The sequence below is a fragment of the Macaca mulatta genome, chromosome 3 (genome assembly GCF_049350105.2).
Source record: "Macaca mulatta isolate MMU2019108-1 chromosome 3, T2T-MMU8v2.0, whole genome shotgun sequence".
Taxonomy (NCBI): Eukaryota; Metazoa; Chordata; class Mammalia; order Primates; family Cercopithecidae; genus Macaca; species Macaca mulatta.
Genome location: NC_133408.1, coordinates 132620282 through 132644392, shown reverse-complemented (window position 1 = coordinate 132644392; position 24111 = coordinate 132620282). Strand labels below are relative to the sequence as shown.

Here is a 24111-nt window from a genome sequence, read left to right as displayed (position 1 = left end):
AATAGTAATTGAGATTGTGCCTTACAGGGTCTTCCCCAATGAGACATCATTCAAATTGCTAACATTTGCTAATTTATCTGAGAGCACATGGATGACGTGGCTTTCAGGCATCTTTATTGAGTCTTGGACTAGCTAGGAGAGCCCTTCCTTCATAAAACCCTTCCAATACACAATCATGCGTGAAAGTTGAAGAGAAGACAGGCATGCTCAACTGCACACACAAGGGCATGTGGCTGCAACCTGTCAGAAGGATGCTCCAGGAGCCCGATGTGGTCACATCTCTCACTTGACTCTGAAAATAATAAGTTCATCTTATCTAGGGGGATAGAAGTAAGCAAGCAGGGTGAATGTGCTGACCAAGTGTTTGTTCTAGTGCTAGAAAGCTGAGTGTCAAAGAATTCAACAGCAGGTACAGGGGTTCATGCGTGCATGCAACTAGACTGTTCCACACCAGAGTTTTGGAAAGCTCTCTAGAAAGATCCCAGACTACTGTCAAAAACATGATCCTCACAGCAAGGCTTTGCCTGATTCTCAATAGATTCATGTGTTCTAGCCTAGAATGTAAAAAGATGCTCAATTCACAGTAGCTAGAGTCTACTGTGTACACCCCAGCACTAGCATTCATTGCACTACCTGAGATGTGAGGACAAAATGAGGAGTTGCCTCACTCTGGATAGGGGAGGCAGCCACCAGCAATCACACTTGCCCCGTCATCTATAGTTGTATAGGTTATACAATAATAAGTTGAGAAATTGTGTACTTTTAAAGGGGGTATCCTTTTCTAATGTTCAAAACGGTGCTTTGTGAGGTGGTAGCAGCTCTCTAGGAATTTATTGCTAGGGTCCTGCTACAAATTACAAGAGCTCAGCATAGTGGGGATAAGGAAGAAGTGGTTGCTTTGGGAGATGCTACGTGGTTAGATTCTGCAGGGCATAGTGGCTAATTGAAAGACGGTAGCAGTGGGTTAAGTGGAGAAGACTCTTGGGTGCAGACTTCTGGCTTGAGAGCCTGGAAACAGAGAAGATCCATTTACAGCCACATAGATTTTGAGGTGTCTGACGGATTTATGGGAAAAGCTGTTTAGCAGGCAGTTGACCTAAGAAGTATGGAGCTCATTTAAGTGGTAGCTGAAACTATGAAAATAGATGAGTTGGCCCAGGAAGAGGTAGAGGGAGGATGAGGGAAGGCAGGTGTTAAACAATGGAATTTGAGATGTTGTCAAGATGAAGCATGAGAACAGAAACTAGGAAGTTGTAATAGGTAGGAATAGTCAAGATTTCAATTAAGGTCAAGTAAAGTGAGGACTACAGTGAGTTTATAGTTTATTCAATTTAGAAACTAGTAGCAGCTTTTTCCACAACCCTTTTGTTAGAGCAGTTGAGGCAGAATCTTAACCTCAATGGGCTAGGAGAGTTCATCTGTTAAGGGCGGGACAGAGATGCTGTGGTAGAAATGTAGAAATTGTAACAGAGTTCATTGTGTTTTGTTGTGTTTAAAATGGAAAGGGGAAGAATCCATAAAAAAGGTAAGTTTACAAATGCAGCTTAAAGAGAAGGTATATAAACTCATATCCACATTGCTGACCTACCAAAAACAAAGTAAATGACTCAGTAGAGAGAGTACTGGATTTGGCTTTAAAAAGAAAAAAAAAAATTGGAGTCCAAATCCAACCTGCAGTAAGTACACTTTGTAAGGTCACCTCCTTGACCCTCTGTGCCCGTTTCTGTGAGATGGGACCACTAGAAACTACATAATAGAGGGTGTAAGGATGGGGTGAGAATACCTGTGGGAGAGTGCCCGGTGCTGTGGTGTACTGTGTGTTTGGTAAATAGTTTTCTGAGTCATCCCATTAAAGGTTTGATAGGGCATGATCAATGTAATCACTGTTGCTTTCTTTACCATTTTTGTTCATATAATTTTTATCTCTTTAGGAATTTGATGACAGGCTCTGTTAGTCTGTTCCTCCCTTATTTGAAGGACAGGCCAAAGATCCAGTTTGGAAATGAGAGAGGACTAGCATGACACATTGGCTCCACCATTGATATCTCCCAGAGGTACAGAAACAGGATTCATGAAGATGTTGACAAGACTCCAAGTTCTTACCTTAGCTTTGTTTTCAAAGGGATTTTTACTCTCTTTAGGGGACCATAACTTTCTAAGGAGAGAGATTAAAATAGAAGGTGACCTTGTTTTAGGGGGCCTATTTCCTATTAATGAAAAAGGCACTGGAACTGAAGAATGTGGGCGAATCAATGAAGACCGAGGGATTCAACGCCTGGAAGCCATGTTGTTTGCTATCGATGAAATCAACAAAGATGATTACTTGCTACCAGGAGTGAAGCTGGGTGTTCACATTTTGGATACGTGTTCAAGGGATACCTATGCATTAGAGCAATCACTGGAGTTTGTCAGGGCATCTTTGACAAAAGTGGATGAAGCTGAGTATATGTGTCCTGATGGATCCTATGCCATTCAAGAAAACATCCCACTTCTCATTGCAGGGGTCATTGGTGGCTCTTACAGCAGTGTTTCCATACAGGTAAGATTAGCTAATGCTATTGCTAAAAGGCTATGTCTCTTTGCTTTTACGTTTTTGGGGAACAAAAGGGAAATATCGTAATAACTTCATCAATAGATTATATCAACAATGCAATTATCATTTTTTCTGGTTATAATTTGATAATATAGGTTTGCAGGCAGAAAATCTTTCTACCAATGAAAATTGTTTAGAAGTATATCAGGTTGCTATTGCAACATTAAATGGAGGCTGGGTTTCACTGGGGGCAGCTATCGTTGTCTCTTATCCTCCTCCTGGAATCGATCATCTATAGAGCCCAGGAATGTTCTCTGAGTGATGGCAGAGGTGCAAGAGAATGCAAACTCAGCTGTACAAAACTCCTTCAAGTTTCTGCTTGCTTCACACCTGCTAACATCCCATTAGCCAAAGCAACTCACAGGGCTCAACCCAGAGTGAAGAAGCTGGTAAGTATGCCCTGCCCACAGGACAAATGCTGCAATTACATAACAGACTGTCAAGGTAAAATGAAATAACAATTTGAAGCCACTGATACAATCAAACACAAGAAGGCATAATGTCATGGAACTCCATTATTCCCATTAATTTTTACTAAAGCATTTTTTTGTTCAGAGATAAAATATAAATAATTCATCAGGATATAAACCTAAAAATGTATGCAGAGAAGCCAGAGGATGCTACCATTAAAAAAAAAGAAAGAAACATTTAACACATAACTTAAACTAGATATAAAGCTAATAATTGGCTGTCATAATTTTGTTGGAAAGAAGAAATATACAAACTCTTGCAATCCTTACTTACAAGGTTATACATTTTATAGAAGGAAATAAGTGAGAAATCATCTAGCTCAACTTTGTCATTTTCCCAATCCCCAGAAAGATTGGTTTCATGAAAACTCCCACTGGTAGAAAGTACAAGAACTAGAACTCAGACAGATCTTTTGTACTTCTGTGCTCTTTTAACTACCCCATGTGATATTTATATGTTACTTTAAGTTTAGTATTTTTCTGATGAGAGCACTAATGTCACAGTAATAAAAGACCATGATTCTAAGAGTCATACACTTTGCCTCCCACCAAATTACTATAATCAAACCCCAAGCACTAAAAGAAACTATGCTACACTCATGTTATCTTTTTATGTCAAGAACTACTTAAATTGGCTACATTTGCACTGGAATAACCTTCTTTCTCTAGCTCACATTTGTGGCATCTAAAATTCTAGGTATAGGCTGGGTGCTATGGCTCATGCCTGTAATCCCAGCACTTTGGGAGGCTGAGGCAGGCAGATCACCTGAGGTCAGGAGTTTGGGACCAGCCTGGCAAACATGGTGAAACCCTGCCTCTACCAAAATACAAAACGTTAGCAGGGCATAGTGGGACACACCTGTGTTCCCAGCTACTCGGGAGGCTGAGGCAGGAGAATCACTTGAACCCAGGGGGTGGAGGTTTCAGTAAGCCAAGATCAGGCCACTGGCCTCTAGCCTGGAGCAACTGAGCAAGACTTCATCTCAAAAAAAAAAAAAATGTAAATAATAATAAATACATAGATACATAAAATAAAATTCTAGGTATAATTCTGTGTGATTCTCTATGAGCTATGTGAAATTTATTTCCTTCTTCAGATTACAACATCATATTATGAGTAATTAGGATAACTGGTTTTAAATAAACATCCTTACATTTCACTAGATGGATAGAAAATATTGCACATATGAAAGCACATCATATTAATTTTGCCACTCTTTCTATACTTGGATCAAGAGAGATGAAAAATGTTATTTTATTTGAGAAAAGAGAATATATATATATGAAGTATGACAGATTTCATATATGTGTATATATAGTCTGTCATACTTCAATCATAATTTCCCGATGAATGCCAGTCATTTCACAAATTTATATTATACTCAATATTACCACTAGTAAGGTCTTTTATATATATATATATGCTTTTTCTCACCTTAGTTTCTCCTAGTGCAATAAATGGTACTCTACAGCAGATGTGTAAATATCCCACTTATCCAAAGTAATTGAGAAACTGTGCCCTGCAAATGGCCGTTATACAATCTAATTTTACTCTTTTACTACCTATGTATTCCCTGAAAGAAGACAGACCAGTTTAGAGGAAAAAATGTGGGCTACTAAAACCCTGTACTAGTTAGTTCCCAAGGGCAGAAGCCACTTCATACTCATTGAAAGACCTATCTCATTATTTCATTTATCTGGTCAATATCACCATAAAGTCACAAATGTTGATAAAGTTCTTATCTTCACAGCATAAATAAAAAACCCCAGACTATCATGCTATAATTGAAAGAGTATAGATTTTGGCACCAGAAAGACCTGTGTTTGATTTCCAACTCCACCGTTTACTGGTAAATCTGTAAAATGAAGAAAATATTGTCTACCTCAAAAAGTTAGAGAGAGGATAAATTAAGAAAATCTATGGAAATGCCTCGCCAAAAACTGACAGATTCAATAAATGGTAACTTTATGTCCCTAAAATTATAGGACGGGTCAGTGGAAAGCCATATCTAAAGCCAATTATGTGGACTTCTCTGGTGCCCAAGCAGTCTCATGAAGTCATTGTTGGTTTCCCACATGGTTAATCAGCAAGTCAGTCTCTGTTAAGCTCCTACTGTGTGTACTGCACTGTGATAGGAGTTAGAGCGAACACTAAAGTCATATAGAACACAGCCCTGATCTCAAGAAACTTAAAATCTGGCTATGGGTACAATGTGCTCTGAAATAACAGTGACTATAATTCAGAATATGTTCATGTAGCTCACAAAGTAAGAAATGACCTTTAGAAAGGTTTTGAGGATGAGTAAGAATGAAAGTTGCATTGGAGAAAGGCTAACAGGGTGACAGTGTAAATGAGATACTGGATCTGAAGAAGCCAAACAGAAAATTGTGGGAGACGTCCTTGTACAAGAGGATAAAGGCCTTGACATGAGTAAGAAGGGACAGGAGAGAGGGCTCCATTCCCTCCTCCACGGCTCCCACGTTTCCTGACTACTCAGACTCTGATTAGGCTACAAATTCATCCAGGCCGAATCAAGCAAAGAGTTGGAGCAATTAGTCTATACACTGACCCCCAGGCACCCTTCCAAGGAACCCTTCCATACAGGGTCCTGTGTTCAGCTAGGCATCACGAATAGTAAGAGGTGTTAGGTGGCTGTTATGTAGCTAATAATTAAATTGTATTATTCCTTTGAAACATATATGTCCTTTAATAAGAATTCTAAAAAATATAGTCAATGGTAATCCAAAGCCATAAATTCCTAATGGTGAATTTAAGGCCCTCTTGTACACGAATGAGGGAAACATTTTTGGAGAGAGGATTTTTCTGGGTACCTCTCATACTCACATGCTCCTGCTCCTGTGACTGATTCTGGTCATACACCTGGTGTGTGGTAACCGTGGTGACAGTGTGCAGCCTGTAGCATTGCCATCCATTTTTAACTGCTTTTGACTTCCTACATATGTACTGGAAATTGTCTTTGCTTGAACTGAGCCGGGGGAAAAAAGAGGGTGGAAGAAATAAATGAGTATGAACCTGTCACACAATTTTAAAAATTCCTGCTGTCTAATTATAACATCTAGTCCCAAACCAGAGCTCAGGGTTTTCCATTACAAATTGCCTGTTGAGAGAGAACTTTAGAGAATGACAGCATTTTGTACATCTTCCCTTTTGTGGTTGGGTCAGTTTAGACATTGCAATCTCCCCATTTGGGCCTGGATTTTTCCGCTGAATTGCCTCAGGACATGCTTTCTCTCCAGCTTCCTCTTCTTTTCCTATCTTCCCACTAAAGGATAGAAATTTTTCCGGAAGGCAGCACAGGAGATATCACCTGCTGTGTTAGTTCATACAATAGGCAGTTTGCTGATAGGAAAACTGCATGGAGTGGAATTCTTAATGACTTGCTGGGTTAAGCTGTATCACCACTGATGAAGAAACTGGATACTTATTTCCCCAATGCTCTTATTAAGTACAAGCGAGTCTGTGGTGGTCCCTTTTATAAAACAACAGTATTGATTTCTTAATTCAGTAATCAATGAAAACTAACATCAATATCCTTCTATATTAGCAAATATATGTGGGAGTCTATTCACCCTCCCTGGTGAATAAGTTTCTTTCAAAGCATTTTTAAGACTGTATCCTGCTCTTCTCCATAAGCCTGCAATCCACCCACTTCAGGGAAAACAGTATTTATTCAAGAAAAGAATCAAGTTGGTTGCCGTTAGGCAATTGTCTACATGGTACTTGTTTTGAAACAATGATAATGCTTGCGATTTAAAATAGACTGTAGTTAACTGCTAAGTTGTTCAATCAAAAATGTTCCTTGAAATGACCCTCACTCTTTCCAGAGAACACGTCATTTCTTCAGCCTTTCTTGCCTAGATGGAGCAAATTTTAATTAGAACATAGCAGATACAAGTTGACCCAGTTATTGTTTTGTCCCTGAGTGTTAAAATGACTTCAGGAACAAATGAAGATTTGGCTTAGATGGTATGTAAAAGTTAAGCTCATAGAAAGTGCGGAAGAGAGCCTTGAAAGGACCTTCCTATCTCTTTCCCACCCCTGGTATAGAAATTTTCCAGAATTTCTAGCACTATTCACATCCCAGGAACACTCTAACTCAGGAGATGGTTATTATCACATAGTGTATCACGACATGACACGCATTGTTCACATTATATCCCTGAGAAGACTAACTCCTGAAATTAAATCCCTTGCAGTAAATTTCATAGGTTTTAGCTATATGGGGAAGAGGGAAGAGCATATAAAGACATCACTCTATTATACCCCCTCCACTCAACTCCACAGTGCTCAAGGGGACCACTGCTGGTCAATTTGTATTAAGCTTTGGCTTCTTTCAATGATTCATTCCTCCTTTAAATTCAAATGTTTTGGGGAAAAGTCACACATTAATTGCCAGTTTTCTTATAGGAGCATAGGAAAAAATAGTTGCAGAACTTGGGAGTGTAGTAGCCTTCATATAGTTAGCTGTCTCCAAGTATCTGATAGACTGCTGAATGGAAACAGGTACACTCTCTCTGTGGACAAATTGGTTGACTCTAGAGCAGAGTTTCTCAAACTTGGCACTACTGCTGTTTGGGGCTGGATATAGGGCTGTCCTGTACACTGTAAGATGTTTGGTAGCATCACCAGCCTCTACCCATGAGATGCCACCAGCACCCCAAGCTTTGACATCTAAAAATGTTTCCATACATTGGCAAGTTACAAAATTATTCCCTTTCCTCACTGAGAATCACTGATCTAGAGCAAGGTATATTTAGAGTCAACATAAGGAAGAGTTCTTAAAAAGGAAATAGCCTGGAAGGAGAGGGGTTGAAGGAAGTGAGTCCTCTGTTTCTGGAGTTATTCAAGCAAAAGTTGGCCTGTTACTGAGGAGACTGAAGCCACATATTAGTATTTGAACTACATGGCATTTAGGGATATTTCTTAATGTTATAATTATATGTTACTCTATGAAAATACTCTACTATTAGGGTTGAAGTCATTGCAAAGGAAGTATTTAAAATATGGAGCAGAAAGTTTACGTAATGGGCTCTTTTATATCAGGATCACTTTGAAGCAGAAGTCCAGTCAATTGTTATTTCACTTGATTATATTAGTATTTTTGCAAATATCATGAATTAAGCATCTTATTTACCTATATATTATAACTAGGGTTCTCATATAAAATCATTTTTATCAGAAAATAAGCATTTATTAAGCACGTATATATTGAGCACAGCAAGAACATTATTTTACAGAACATTATCATGTAGTCTTGACATGGAGTAGAGAGAACGTAAAATAAAATTTTAAAATAGTAGATATCTTACAAGTTTCTGAGGGATGTAGAAGCAAATGGAAATATCAAGACCATACATAAAACAGGTCCAAGTGTAGAATCTGAGTATCAATTGACAACATAAGTACAGGGAGATCAGAAAGAGAACAGAATGAGCAGAAAGGAATGGGATTGAACATCAGAAAGACCTAGATATACATAAACAGCAAACCTGCCTTTGAAGCCTTCCTGGAAAATTGCTTTCTCATAGTCTACAGGATGATATCTGCACAGTCTTTCATATATGAGGGAACATAGTGTTTCATCCACCTAGAATGCAATGTTCTTCAGCTGTCTGTATGCCTTGCAAATCCCACTTTCCTTCAGTCCTCCCCTCAAATCCTATCCCTGTGAGAACCCTTTCCCAAGTACTCACCTCATAAACATGCACCTCCATTACTAAGTACATATAACTGTTCATTTGCATATTTATTCTTCCATGAACTATAAACCACTTGAGTTTAAGAACGACGTCTTTTTTCTTCATATTACTGATAGTTAGAATAATGTCTCAACCAGGTAGACAGTAAGTCTTTGTTGAATGAATTGAAAGAATTGATTACCTATGTACAATTGATAAGAACTGAAGGATGTTAACCTGCTATACTTCCAGAAGGCTGAAAATCTTTACGGGAATCTTGGATGAAGGGTCACAACCATCACCCACCTATTCTAGATCAGTCTGGATGCTCATAAATGAGAAATAAGCACTTTCCTGCAATGGAAGATTGGTTTAGATATAAAAGACAAACGATGTTGCAAGGCGAGCAGACAGGACCAAATTGCCCCTATCATCCTCACCCGCATTCTTTACACATGTGCCACAGATGCCTTGATCTGAGAGAAGTTCTAGGGGTTCCATTACAATTGTTCTTAGACCAACTATTCCAGAGAAGACAATCCAAGGCTCAACACAACTAGACAGTGCCATTTCGAATGTTACAGCCTGCCTAGCTGTCTGCAGTCTCTCCACAGGAAGAATATGCAGGAAAACATTTTATGCCAGATGCTGTGCTTGTAGCTAATGCAAAGGCAAAGAGAACATCATCCTATTCTCAAGAAAAGCAGAGTGACAGTATTAGAAATCCATTCACTACTCTATCACCGGTGTCTCTATCACTAGAATACTAAAAATGATAGTTGCATTTAGGGAGTTTCAACAATTATACATTTTTAGTGTGCCTTTCTTGAAAAATTTCAACACAATGATTAAAACTGTGCAGACTGACTAGGATTCACTTAACCCCTCATTGTCTCTTTACTCATGTCTAACATTGAGATTTTTTTTTTATGATTTCAACTTTTATTTTCGATTCAAGGGCCACATATGTAGGTTTATTACTTAGGAATATTGTGTGTTGCTGAGGTTTGGGGTACAAATGATCCTGGCACCCAAATAATGAACATAGTATCCAGTGGGTAGCTTTTCAGCCCTTGAACCCCTCCCTACCTTCTCCCCCTATTAGTTCCCAGTGTCTACTGTTGCCATCTTTTTGTACATGTGTACCCAGTAACGTGGGGATATTCGTAGTACCTCTCTCATTGGGTTATTGTGGGAATTAAATAAGAAAATACATGAAAAATGAGAAAATGATGCCTTGTATACTTAGCAGTCAACATTTTAGTAGATATTATTATCTATTACCTTTTATTTATTATTTATTTATTTATTTATTTATTTATTTATTTTACTTTCAACATCTCCAGCCCAAAAGGAACAGTTTAAAGAGGAATTCAGACTCAGAGGTCAAGTTCCGAGTTCAAGTTTCTATCACTTCAAAAGTAGCAGAATCAACATGAGAATCCAGATAGCTTGCCTCCCACACCAACCACCGCCTCACATAGTCTAAGCTGCAGGAAAACCTGACTCAAAAGTTATCTCAGACAGAATCTTTTTTCATTTCTTTCCTTCCCAGACGTTTCATTCTAAAGCAATCTCACAATGCTGATTGTTTTGAAACCTCCCTCCATTGCTCCTGCTTCACCTCCTCCAAGAAAGGGCAGTGCTATTCAAGGACTTTATCACAGGGAGGGAGGCACCAGCAATAACAATTAAAAATGCTTTTGTTAGCATTGCTTCATTGTAGACATGTCTCATCTGAAGTAATTATCTGATATGCTATTTTTTTTCCTTTGCATTGGGGTTAATTTGTTTCTTAATTAATTCCCCTTCTTTCATGTGTTTATTTGGAAACTACTCTAGTGAAAGATAAGAACTTACCATCAGGACCACTGTTCACAAGGCAATAGATGGTCCATGCTCTGAACCAGGCTTACACTGCAGGTCAGGTGTCTATGATGGAGGTCATGCAATGAAAAGCAAAGAATACAGACATTCAGACATTCCTAAGATAGCAGCGGTGTTTTATGCTATGATTATAGATTAATAGGTAAACTTTTGAAATAGGACTCCTGACACTTCTGGTTAAACCTACGATATTTTGCCTTAATGACGCAAAGTTCTCTTTCCAAATTACCGTTAAATATGTGCCTTTTTTGTGGATTGATATGTACAATTTCAGTATTTCAATATGGAAAGAGCAACTGCTGGCAGTTTATAATAAGGAAGGTCCATGGATCTCATGTAGTATAAGTACTTCTACTGATCTATGGAAAATTCAGTTGAAAATTCACAGATTACCTTTCTAATTAGAGGACTTTGGGAATTTAAGAATAGTGCTCCAAAAACACCTGCAGTTAAACTCCAAACAAACGATACTCCAGGAGGTTTATCAGTGGGACTTTGAACACTAAAACTGTAGTGTGACTATTTTTGACAACACCACCTGGTATATTGTGGAAATCTCTTTGTTATTAGTAACAAAGTTTTGATTCTTGCCAACACTTTGGCTTCACATTCCAATAAAGTGAACTGCAATACAGGGGAGAATTCAATAGAAGCAACACCTTCAAAAATTATATTTTAAACATAGACCACATTTCCTTGCCAAGCGGTCAGAATGGCAAAGCATCTTGACAGATTTGCCATCACTTAATAGGGTTGAATTGTCAGGGTGTTTACCCAAGGGACTAGCAGTTTTCTCCCAGGCACAGTGCCTCCAATTTGGGTAGATACCATAAGGTTCACAAATGAGGCCTCATAGAATGCAAACCAGGCAATTAAGCTTTTCCAATATGGAAAACAGATGTGGTTGAATAAATGAACTGAAATTTGTTCTGAATTTCTCAATAAAAAGTAAATTCCATCTAAATAAAAATATACATGTGCATTAAGTCTACATTACCTACATTTACAAAGTAGTTTTAAGAAAGATTATTTATACAAGATTTAAAGGAATGTAACATCACACAATATACCCACGTAACAAATATGAACATGTATCTTCTTGTGCTAAAATTAAATTAAATTAAAAAGTAAAGGAAAGTAACAATAAATGCAGGTTGGTACCATCCAGAAAATTTCAACTGTTACCAATGGCTATTTAACTGACTCTCAGCTCTTATTTTTACGTTAAATAAATATTTTTTGTATTATCTTTTCTAAGATGCTTCTAGGAATTTAAAAGTTCTTCATCTTTCCTAGAGACCTTTCTCCAACAACCATTATTATTTATGACCTGCTTTTTTCCAGGAAGGATTCAAGGTGACCTGTAATGACACAAAAGAGGAGAACAAATAAAAACATGAGTACTTGGGTAATTACTACCAATGAAATAAAATGGTTTTAAGTAGGCTCCATTTGTTTTAAAGCTCCAATCTTTATATTTATATTATCAACTTACTCAGCATTATTGAGATGACATCGTTCCTAGCTTTCAAGAACCCATAGCCTAAGTCAGAATGACTAGTTTGTTCATCTGATTGCCATTCCCTGACTCATTCCTTTCAAGTTGGATATCATCCAGTGTGTCTTTTTAAAACATAACTTTGGTCATGTCGTTTCCTTAATAAAAAATTTAATAGCTTTTTATCTCTTAAAGAACAAAGTTCAAAATACTTATAATGCATATAAAATCCTAAGTGGTTTAACCACCATCCTTCTATCCTTCTTTACCTTCTACTAATCCCTGTGAGGCACTGAGTACCCTGAAAATAGGGAACTACCTGATACTATTAAAGCAAATATGTACTTTCTCATCTTTGTCTTTGTGTTCTCTCTTCTATGTAAGAACCTCCTTTCCTCTTCCTCTGCCTGGAAAACTTCCACTTATTCTTCAACATCAAGCCTATATGTTACCTCTACATGGAGGTCTGTGATGACTCATCTGAGTGTAATTAGTTGCTCTTCACCTGTGTTTTTGTATAAGTTTGTATACATACATATCTTAAAATTTTATCCTTCACTATGTTTCTTTGTCTCCCATCAAATTATGCCTTCCTGGAGGACTGTAGGGGTACATTGCTCATCCAGAAAAAGAAAACTAGATTTTAGAATAGTGCCTTGTATAATCGACATCAGTCAAAGTTTGCTGAATGAGTGACTATGAATTAGCTATTATCACTCTCTCCATTGCTTATTGAGCATTTACTATGTGCCCATCGGTGACTTAAGTGCTTCATATGTTTTCATGTAATCTTTACATAACTTCCTAAACCACAGATTACTATCCTTTCCTTTTGACAGATGAAATTGCAGCTTAAGGAGTTAAAATAACTAGCTGAAGGTCACACAGCTAGTGAAAGGAAGAGCTGAGATTCCAATGCTGGCCTGTCTGATTCCAACCCTGTGCACCATTTGCTTCTTTTGCTTCAATACCATTTGTGTCTTTTGTGTCTGACAGCTCTATTGAAGTAAAGAGCAGTTAATAAGAAAACAATGAATAACATAATTCTGTTTGCTACAATATGGTGAATATAACTTTGCCCTAAATTATTGCCCCAAGACCTCAAGAGTAAATGATAATCATTTAAGGAAATATTAGGCTATAGTCCTCAGCTATCCCCAAGCGTACCCAACAGCTTTTGTCCTTTGGTTAACAACTGACAAAGATTGGCATGCTTTTTGTTATTGATAAGGCCATATTTTTTGTATTATTCTTATACAAGTGACTTCAGGGACCACAGAAAAATATAGATTAGTTCAACTTGTGGCTCTGTTAAAACTTCAAGAGACATTGTCAAAAATCAATACCTGAGGCACTAAAGAATGTGTTTCTAACAAGTCTTTTGATGTCAAGTCACCCTGGAAGTCAGGTTTTCGCAGGTGTTGCTGGCAAACACAAACACACTTGACACCCAATATGACATAGACTTTTTGATCCTGTTGTTAGGAACTGGAACACGAACCACTTCACTTCTGCGATTTCTCCTGAAAACTAATGCATAGGGGAAAAGGGCAGCAAAGAGCAGATGCAGACTAATTCAGTGGGCCAAATACCTTCTTGTTTGTCTTGTAAGTATCTGCTAAATCTGGATGGAAAGAAAGTTACTCCCGAGATAGTTCGTTGTTAGTGAGGGAACAAGCTAGGTATTTGAATATGGAGTAGCATTGTGATGGTGAGAAATGACATGTCTTATAATACCAGTCTCCTGAAATGATAGGATTCGAGGAATCCTTTGTGGTCTGCATATCATTTCAGCCTAAATGATGAGTCATGAAAATGCCAAAATGAATAATCTTACTATTTAAGAAGTCCTTCAGTTTCAAATTAAGAAAATAAAAGTGGATGACAATCTTGGTTACAAACCACAGGAATTGAGTGCAATGATTTCCAGAGAGACTTGGGATGGAAAGCAGAGTGACTTTGAGCCATTTTTGAAGGTTTCCACTATGATTAGGGGGTCCTTTGTTTGGAATGTCCACGTGAAATCATTGGTACTGAGCCATGCTGTTGAATGGTGATAACCAATATGGATCTTTGACTCAAGTGTTTTGGGGGCCCATGGCACATAGGAGTTGTTGACTTCTTCAGATTATACTGCGTACACTGGTATTTGCTATACTTCATTATACGATTTCTTAAATCAACATTAATTCCTGGTCTTGGGATGGGCATCAATTGCTTTCATGCAAAATATTCCCAGATGTGCTACAGGTAATGTGGTCAAAACAAAACAAAACAAAAAAGGTTACTAATCCTTTTAGCAATAACAATATGATTGGCCTCCTTTATGGGCAGATAACGCAGCTGATGTGAACAGCTCGAATTTCTCAGGCAGTTTTGTCAACTATATACCACCCCCAGTTCCAGTTTAAAATACAGGCCAATCTGGGATTTTGTACAGCTAATGATGCAACTTGAACAAGCTGAATAGGAGCGACACCGAGGTCTCTAAACATCACAACTTCTAGAACTTGTTTTTATGTAATAACCTGTGCCGTGAGGTGACAGATGGTTCAAAGTGCAGCAACTCAATGATTCTCTTCCAGGCACATATATAAGCATTTAATTAAAAGAACTAAACAAAACATTCAGTACTGCATGTGTGACAAAGCAATTAAAGGTGTAGACTTATTGTTAGAAAACAGCCCCAAAGAGATAGGTGAACAGCAGAGAATAAACATGAAGGTTATTATCAAGTCTCCTGATTACAGGACAGTAGCAATGGTTTATTTTTTAAATGTATATAGTTCAGCTCTGTAAATAGCATTCTTCTTGGAAGTGGGCATTTGATGCCTCTTTGCCATCTGGAATTTTTGTAGCTAAGTATAGATTCTCATAAAAACTATTTATTATTGTTCCCTTTAATGTATTAGCACAAATTCAGAAGCCAATAACTGTAAAACTTCTGAAAATAATTCTCATGGCAAAAAAAAAAAAAACACTTTAGTGGGAAACCTATTTCTACCAGATTCTACATGTCTACAGTCCTTTTGTCTTCTGTTGAAAAAAAATATTTGGCATTGTGCCAGCATAGAAGGCACAAAGCTCTGTTTGAAATTGATACATCATGAAATTGATACACCTGAGTAGAAATAGTAAACGAGGAACTGATGTGGGGGCTCACAAGTGACTGATATTTTCCAGTTCACATTCTCTTTTTTCAGAACACAAAAAGAATAGAGTAAACTGCCTGAAATCTTTCTCATAGCTTATATTCTTTTGTTCCCATGATCATAGCATATTTCATGATAAGCAGTGCACAACATGTGATAAATCAACACACAGAAATAGAAGAACACTATGTCAATGTAATAAAAAGCCGTATATTAAAAATTCACAGCTAATGTCACACTCAGTGGTAAAAGACTGAAAGTTTATATTCAACATAATATGGGAAGTTCCAACCCCTAGTACCTTAGAATGTGACTTGATTGAAAAATGGTGTCATTGCCTATGTACTTAGGTTAGGATGAGGTCATACTGAAGTAGATTCCTAATTCAATATGACTGGTATTCTTACACAAAAGCAAAATTTGGATACACACACACACACACACACACAAACATACACATACACTCATCATTGAAATAAAGCATGGCACCTGGGATCCTAAAAAGAAGGCTCCATGGCTTGTTAGAAAAGATCAGGAGAAAATAAAACTTCCAAATAAATTAGTATTGAACTAAAAATTCCCGTCAGTGAATGAGTATGGCTTGGATGCCTACAGTAGCATCATTCCACAACTGGCTATTGATTGTGGGAAAAAAATAAAGTTTTAAACATTCGCAAAGCAAGAATAAGTGAGCAAGTGGTGTTAATTGATTCCTGAGAGTCTAAATCAATTCCTTGTCTTATGTGTCATCTCATTTTAATTAAAAAAGAATACGATTAGTTAAGGATCCACACTGCACAATAAAATTGTTTCTCAGTCATACTTTAGAGTAGCTTCATATTGCCTGCTGGTGGTCAGCTTCCCCCCATGTGTGCACGTGCACACGTGCACACACACACATAAACCCATCATTATAATTGGAAAATGTTACATGGTAGAGCAGCAAAATATCAATCCACTCATCAATCCATTTAACATATATTATGGAGCACCTCTATACTCTGTGAGGCATTGAGAATTCAGAGATTAACAAGAGTTCTCACTTCAGTGGAGAATTTAGTGAATAATCTAGAAATCACCATATATTTTCATTAGTACCATGAGAGAAACACATGAGGGAATGAAAGAGGTTCAGAGAATGGGCACACAAGTCATTCTGAAGTCAGGCATTAAGAATGGTTCCTTAGAGAAGAAGCCCTTGAATGGATTCGCTGAGCAGACAAGTAGTAAATGTCATTCTAGACAGAAGGAACATCATAGTATGTCAGAGCTTCTCCATAAAGTTGAGTTTATTTGGAAGAAAAAAAAATTGGGAAAATGGTGGCAGATATTTAATAACATTTAACAATGGTTTGTTGGAAAACTACTGCAAGTAAAGCCCATTTTAAATTACACCAGCTTACAACTACAACAATGGAAAAAAGACAAAAATACTAATTTTATAACATTGCACCTGCTGGCAAACATAATTGTATCTGGCCAAGTCCAGCATTTCTTCTTGAGCAAAATTAGTCACATCTGTGACTTGATAGTCTGTAATGAAAACATTGCAACACCTAAGTCCTGGATAAATTCAAACCACCAAGAAAATGGGTACCTCATAGTATTTGAACATTGAAAATCAAATGACAGTACATGCTACATATGGAAAGAGCTTCTACTAAACATCACTTACTTGCATGCAGACTCTCAGGCCCAATGGGTTCTACTATAAGGTCATTGAGTTTCTCACATAAATCATAAAGCCAAATCTGACACTGATATTTATAGCTTGAAGCTTTCATTCCCCACATGGAAATTTCCCAGTAGATTCTTAGACTATCGTTGTTATCTCTGTTGATGGCCAGTCAGTAAACAAATGTTTATGGAGTCACCACAAAGCACAGACTGACAAATGAAAAGCATACTTTTGATAGCAAGGGATGATTGGTCATGGTCCTCAAATAAAGGAGTTTATGGCTTCAGAACAAAAAACAGACAAACGTTATAACCTGAAATATATCATTGCATCATTATAGTGAAAGGAATCCATTACGAGCTTGGATTGCAGAATGGACTGAAGAAATAGGACAAAAGTGAGTATAGTGAGGTGTCCCAGAATACCTACCACTCACGGGTTCCTTAGTAAGCTCTCTATGCACCCTTTACCTTCGTTTCTCAAGCTATAAAATGGGATAATGGTAGTATCTACATCATAAGAATGCCATGAGGATTAAATAAGAAAATACATCTGCAACAATTAGAACAGTAGCTGGCATAAAAATATTAGGACTATTGAAAATACTAGGGATCTTTAAAAGGCTTCCCCAAAAAAGCCTTGCCCAAAAAAGGTAGTCTGAAAACAGTAACTTAGAGAATAGGAAAACTGAAATAGCTCTTCTTTGTTCACTTTTGAGGAATTCTGAATTGGAATCTAAACAGGATAAACCACTTAATAATAATTCTTTGACTTTAGCCACCCTTAGATTTCTGGCACTTGCTGAACTGCAATATTGAATTTTGCATTTATAATTTCATTTTTTCTAGTTATTTCTTCTTTCTTCACCTGTGTAATTTTAACTTAAACTCAGCAATTTACATCTCTTCCTATATAATATCACCTTGTTTCCAGAGAGGGAGCCTAGTCCTCTGAGAAAATCAAGAGACTAAGCTCTAATCCTAGCCTTTCTGCCTATTGGTTGTCTAAATTTTTTTTTTAATTTAAACAGATTTATTTATTCACTTAATAATCAAGAAATCCATTTCATATTATCCTTATGAAAAATAGCTACATTGCCCAACCCTAAACATAAAAATTGAAAAAAGTAATGTGTTTTACATTTTTGCAAATCTCTCTAATCTGCAAATACTGATGCCCTGGCATCGGTATTTTTTAAGCTGTTTTGGTGATTTCAGCATGCATCCAAGTTTAAGCACCAGTGATGTAAGTCTGCTGTCCTTCGCATTCCTATGGTGTATTAAATGAAAGAGGTATGACATCTGACTTAAAAGAATACTTTTGGATTCTCACATTGATTTCTACATTCAATTTCTTTGGATATTTTGCTTTATTTGAAGGACATGAAGAAAAACTTTTACAGATATGTAACTGGAAAATGGAGAAGTATTTTAATAGTCTTTTCAGAGAACTGTGAATAGTCTTCTTTGATACTACACCAAATTTCAACAAGTGTTGGTTCCTTACAGGTTAATTGCTGTGGAATCTAGAAACACATCATTGTGCTTATCATACTCTGTTACATTAAAATCTATTGGTTTATCTTGCACATTGAATGAAACTTTAACCCATTCATGATCTTCTATCATGTATCAATCGTTTAGAAAATGTTGATTCATTGTTTTGAATATTAACATATCATTATCTACTATCAAAAAAACACTTTTTTTAATATTACTATTGATCCTTTCAGAAATGTTTTTAAGTATGAGGAAGCAGCCAAGCTCACAGTGGCAGATGCAACTTTTAATTTTCACTTATAAGATGAAATTTTGTTATTGGCAACAAACAAAGGAAAATTGTCAGTTGTTTTCCCTACAGGGAGAGTCTTACTTTGTTCATTTTTGAGGAAATATCTGCCAAATACCCAAGTTTAAACAACCATAATTTTTCTGGCCGTCACACTTTCAAGTAAAAAATACTGTTCCACAAAAAAAAAAAAAAAAAAAGAGAAAGAGAAAAAAAAGTCTATGCTGGTTTATCTCACAACGCAAACAATTGCATAAGTGCTTTTCCCCAAGACAAGAATTGTACTTCAATGTGCAGCAGAGTACTTTACACATACTTCTTATTTCATCACCCAGCATATGTAAATGATACATACTCAAGGTTCAAAGTTTAATAAAATTAATATCTCTTACTGCTTCACTGAGGGAATTTTTCAACAAAACTGATTTTTTTACTGTGTGTGGCAGTGAAAAATACAATGTTCCTATAAAAATTGGCATTGCAGCCTTGCTTCATGCTAAGGCACCAGCGCTTTTATCCACCATTGATTTTGCACCATCAGTACAAATGTCAACATAGTCAAAAAGAAATCTAGTGCTTCCATGTTATTATGAAAATTTTTATTTTCATATTATTATGAAAATAAATTATGGACTCCCTGAAAGGACTTTCTTGAAGTCTGTAAAACACAGTTTGAGAACTACTGATCTAAGTCATTGGTTCTCAAACTTGGCTGCCTATTAGAGTCACCTGAGAAGATGTTTTAAATATTGATGCTCAGGCCACATCTTTGACTAATGAAATCAAAATCTCTGGGTACAGGGCCCTGGCATCAATATTTTTTAAGCTGTTTTGGTGATTTCAGCATGCATCCAAGTTTAAGCACCAGTGATATAAGTCTGCTGTCCTTCGCGTTCCTATGGTGTATTAAATGAAAGAGGTATGACAGCTCTGAGACCCCAGGAAGCACCAGCAGGTTCAGTTCAGAATACTGTAGGTATAGGGTGGCATCTATGCAGAATCCCAAAGGATAATTTTCATGCCTGGATTCCCAGTCTTTGGCCCATTTATCATCACTGTTGCTAAATACAGTAGCATGTGTTATAGAAGAATGCATAAAGCACTGGCCAAGGATTCAAGCCGAGTACTCTACAGCTAACTCTAATATTTATTAGCTTTGTGGTTTGGCCAAAATACTTAGCTTCTTTGCTTCCTTACCCTAAAAATGGTGATGATAATAACAACATCTATTCTCAGTGGGTGGTTAGGAGGATTAAATGAGCAAATATATGGAAACTCTTACAACAGTTCTTGGCACACTGGAAGCACTAAATGTCAGCCATTAATACTATCCACTGAAATGTAACTTTCAGTGATACATCAAAAGTGCCTATCAGACAATAAGCACTTCTTGAATAAACGAATGCAGAAACATCACAATTAGAGCAAAGGAATCATGTCATGAAGCCTGGCTTTATCACTTACTGTGTTCACTTGATAAGTTATGTAAACTTTCTGAGTTTCAGCCTTATCCATACTTTACCCTGTGCGCTTCTGTTTCCTCACATATAAAACAAAAGGTTTAGATCATCTTCACGGTTTCTTTCATCTCTACAATGTAATGATCTTATTGCTTATTTATATTTTTTCAATGGCGTTCATACAAATTAAATTTTATTTGGCCACTATGAATATAAGAAATATGACTTTATATAAGACTTATATAAAGACTTGGAAGAAATATAAGACTTTCTTCCAAGCTGCTGTCTTTGAGTATATTTAACTGTATTATCCAACTCCTATCACTTTCTCTTTTCCACAAGAGTCCAAGTAATGTCACCAATAACTTATTGAAGTCATGGTCCTCCAGGCTGCAACTCTTCCTTATATAATGTTGAAAAGATGGCCCCCTCGTAAAATATACTCTTATTAAACCCATGCTGATTCCTAGTACTTTCCTCATTCAGTTCTAAGTGTTTCCATGCTCTCTGTTAGCAAACTTTGTTCTAGAAGATTACCAAAGCACATCATGCTTATTTATTTATATTTTTTTCATGATTTATATATCCCAAATTTGTCCTTCCTCCTCCCCTTTCACCCTCTGGGAGTCCTCCCATTATGTGTTTTTCAAGGATTATTGATAGTGATTTCAAAACGTAATCTGCAATTTCTTCCAGAATTCATTACTGTGGACAAACTCCATCCATCTGATTATGGGTTTGTGTGTGTGGTTTTTTTTTTTTTTTTTGTATTCTCTCCTAATTTTGAGTGTGGTAACATTTTCACATTATCTGTGCTACCATTTCCATGTTAGAAACCATTCCCAATGAAGAGAATGAGAAAGCAAGAGGGATGGAGCAGCATCTTTCTTTTATTCATATAGAACCAACTTTCCCATCTGATGATTCTATATCTTCCTGCCACATCTTCTCCTGAAACATAATTTCAAATCAAAACAATAGCAATGACAAAAATCACGTTGATGCATTTTCACATTCTGTGCTTTAGTGTCCCTTATTTTTACAGGCTGATGTCAATCTTTAATGTTGTATATGGGGACGCCCCCAACCTACATACAGACAGCACCCATTCTGTGTTGCTAGTTCTAACACCAAAATCCCTAAAAACGTAGCCTAGTACCCAGGGGATTCTTTAGAGTTTTCATATTCTCTTTCTTGTTGAGACTATTCTGTATTGTAGGAATTATTTTTTAAGTCCTCCTGTATTCCATTTTAGAGTCTTAATTTATGTGAAGCATATCTCTTTTAAAGTATTTTTTTCCAAAGCATATATAACTACATCCTGTTTTTCCTTCCTCCACTCTATCTAATAATAACATAATTGGGTAACTTTCTTCCAAAATTTTACATTACTTCTCCATTCTAAAACATTTTTTCTTTTATCATTCAAAATGATGTCCAGTGTAGGAGTTCCTTTATTTCTTTATGCTTTCTCAGAGAAACCATATGGCCAGTAAAGTAAGTCAAGAATATACCAGAACCAAGCTTTAGACAAATGAGACAGGAACCCAGTTAACAACTACCTGGATATTCCCCAACCCTAGTTTTAAATTTGTATTAAAAAGAAAGTTCCTGCTAACAGCAACTAGGTAGTCTATGGTGTATACCATAATATTGCTTCTGTTCTTCTTATTCTTTCTACCTGGATGCCTTTCTGTGTTTGAAGGCTCAGGTTTATAGTCACACAGTAGAAGGTAGAGAGGAAGCTGTCAGGGGATAGCCATAGTACTTGAAGTCAAAACACCTGGTTTTACACCTTGATTTCACCCACACATTCTAACCATATGACTATGAACAAGTTTCTTCACCTAGCAGAACTGTTTTTGCATATCTAAAACAGAGATAATATCCACCATAAGGTTATTGTGACTATCAAAAGAACAAAATATGTTTGTGTGTGTGTGTGTGTACATACCCAGTACATTGGTACCTGGCTTTACAACAGAATAAACACATTTTTTAAATGAATAAACCAAAGTAACATTCTTCTGTACAGATAAGGCTGGGGTGGATGAGAAAGAGAAAGGAGAGAGACTTATAACCTACTGCCTCTCATGGTATTTACTTTTAAGTATTTTAACCCTTATAATCTAAATAAACTAATTTTAAAAGGAGCAGCTCACTGTGATAAAATTACTTCAACACTTCACTCCATCATTCATTTGTTTCTAATGTAACTCTGAATATCAGAAGTTTGACTATATTATCACCCCATGCTATTCAATATAGGTGATACAATTCAGATAATACTTATTGTGTTCCAATCTCATGTTTCAACTCACTAAATGTGCGTTTTTTTTGTTTTGTTTTGTTTTGTTTTGTTTTAATTTGAGACGGAATCTCACTCTGTCACCCAGGCTAGAGTGCAGTGGCCGGATCTCAGCTCACTGCAAGCTCCGCCTCCCGGGTTTACGCCATTCTCCTGCCTCAGCCTCCCCAGTAGCTGAGACTACAGGCGCCCGCCACCTCGCCCGGCTAGTTTTTTGTATTTTTTTTTTTTAGTAGAGACGGGGTTTCACCGTGTTAGCCAGGATAGTCTCGATCTCCTGACCTCGTAATCCGCCCATCTCGGCCTCCCAATGTGCTGGGATTACAGGCTTGAGCTACCGCGCCCGGCCTGTGCCTCCTTTTTCTAGAGTCGGTTGTGGTATCCTCATTAAACACACACGCACAGAGGAACATAAAATTATTCTTAAAATGCTGGCAATAGTTGTTTTATTCCAGCCCACAGCCTTCCCCAAAGCTACAGCTCATCGTGCCCCTTTCCAATGCAGAGAATCTTTTCCACATTGCTGTTATTTTATGGCTAGTTCGTTCTCTTGCAAAGCCTGCCTTGATTGTAAATTTTTCTCATACATCCTGGAGAGTTAGACATGAAGCCTATCATTGAAAAACAAGAACTTTTTTTTTTTTATTTTTTAGCAGCTTCTCATTACTCCTACCCCTATGGGAGAGGAAATTTCAGCAGTTTAGGATCGTTTCACTGTGATTCTTCACTGCCAGAAAATAATGTCCAGATATTTTTTAGGTCCTTTCATTCTCTGTCTCCCTGAGGGGTTCAGGTCCTGATTAATATAACTTGAAGATGAGAAAATTATTGTATCAAGAAGAGATGGCCTCTCCAGTGCTAGCCAGAAACCTCTTAACAAAGTCAAGCTATTGCACAGACAGGGCTCCTATTACCAAGACTTCCATAGTGGTACATAAATCCAGTGGAAGCCAGGCACTCATTCTAGAAGTAATGACAGTACCTGTTTGGTGACACCTGCCACTTCAATCAGGTTGAGTGAAGCAATATCCCTATGCCTAAATAAGTCAGTATAGGCCATTTTGTCCAGAGTCTCCTAGTCCTGAGAAGGGAAGAAATAAATAATATATTAGCCTTTACCCCTTCATCCACCCATTCACCTCCATTCCCCCGGATTCAAGAATACTAAATGCAAGAAAGATTTGGGGTTTTAATTTTGCATTATATTATGTGTTAAGCCCTGGATTTCTAGCTGTTTTATTTGTGGTTGAGAGGTAGCAGGATTGGAAAAGATACAGAAATATTTTTGATAGCTCTGGGCTATATCTAGTGTTGATTTTAATAGCAGGCCAGATATTCAAGAACATGCTGTGTAGCTGTGTATGAACTTGGCTGTTGGTTTCTCTTGCCAGATGAAATTATGATTAATCAGGGCTCAGATGTCAGTTGTTTTATATTGCTTGTGCTCTTTGCTAACAGCTGCCTATTTCAAGCTGTACTTCCTACATGTCAAATATAAACGTGAAACCACAATCTCCAAAAGGAAAAATTTCAAAGTACTAATATTCATGCCAATGTAGATAAAGCATACTGTAATA

The 24111-nt window shown here is 37.1% G+C and overlaps 1 protein-coding gene across 1 annotated transcript in view; it reads left to right on the top strand.

Annotated features, from left to right (window-relative positions):
• GRM3 (glutamate metabotropic receptor 3) overlaps positions 1-24111 on the top strand; it is a 224226-nt gene that overhangs the window by 120051 nt on the left and 80064 nt on the right. The window contains exon 2 of the mRNA XM_001107588.5: positions 1932-2539. Coding sequence (XP_001107588.1) covers positions 2072-2539 — 468 coding nt within the window. The 5' untranslated portion in view covers positions 1932-2071. The remainder of the gene's footprint in view (positions 1-1931; positions 2540-24111) is intronic.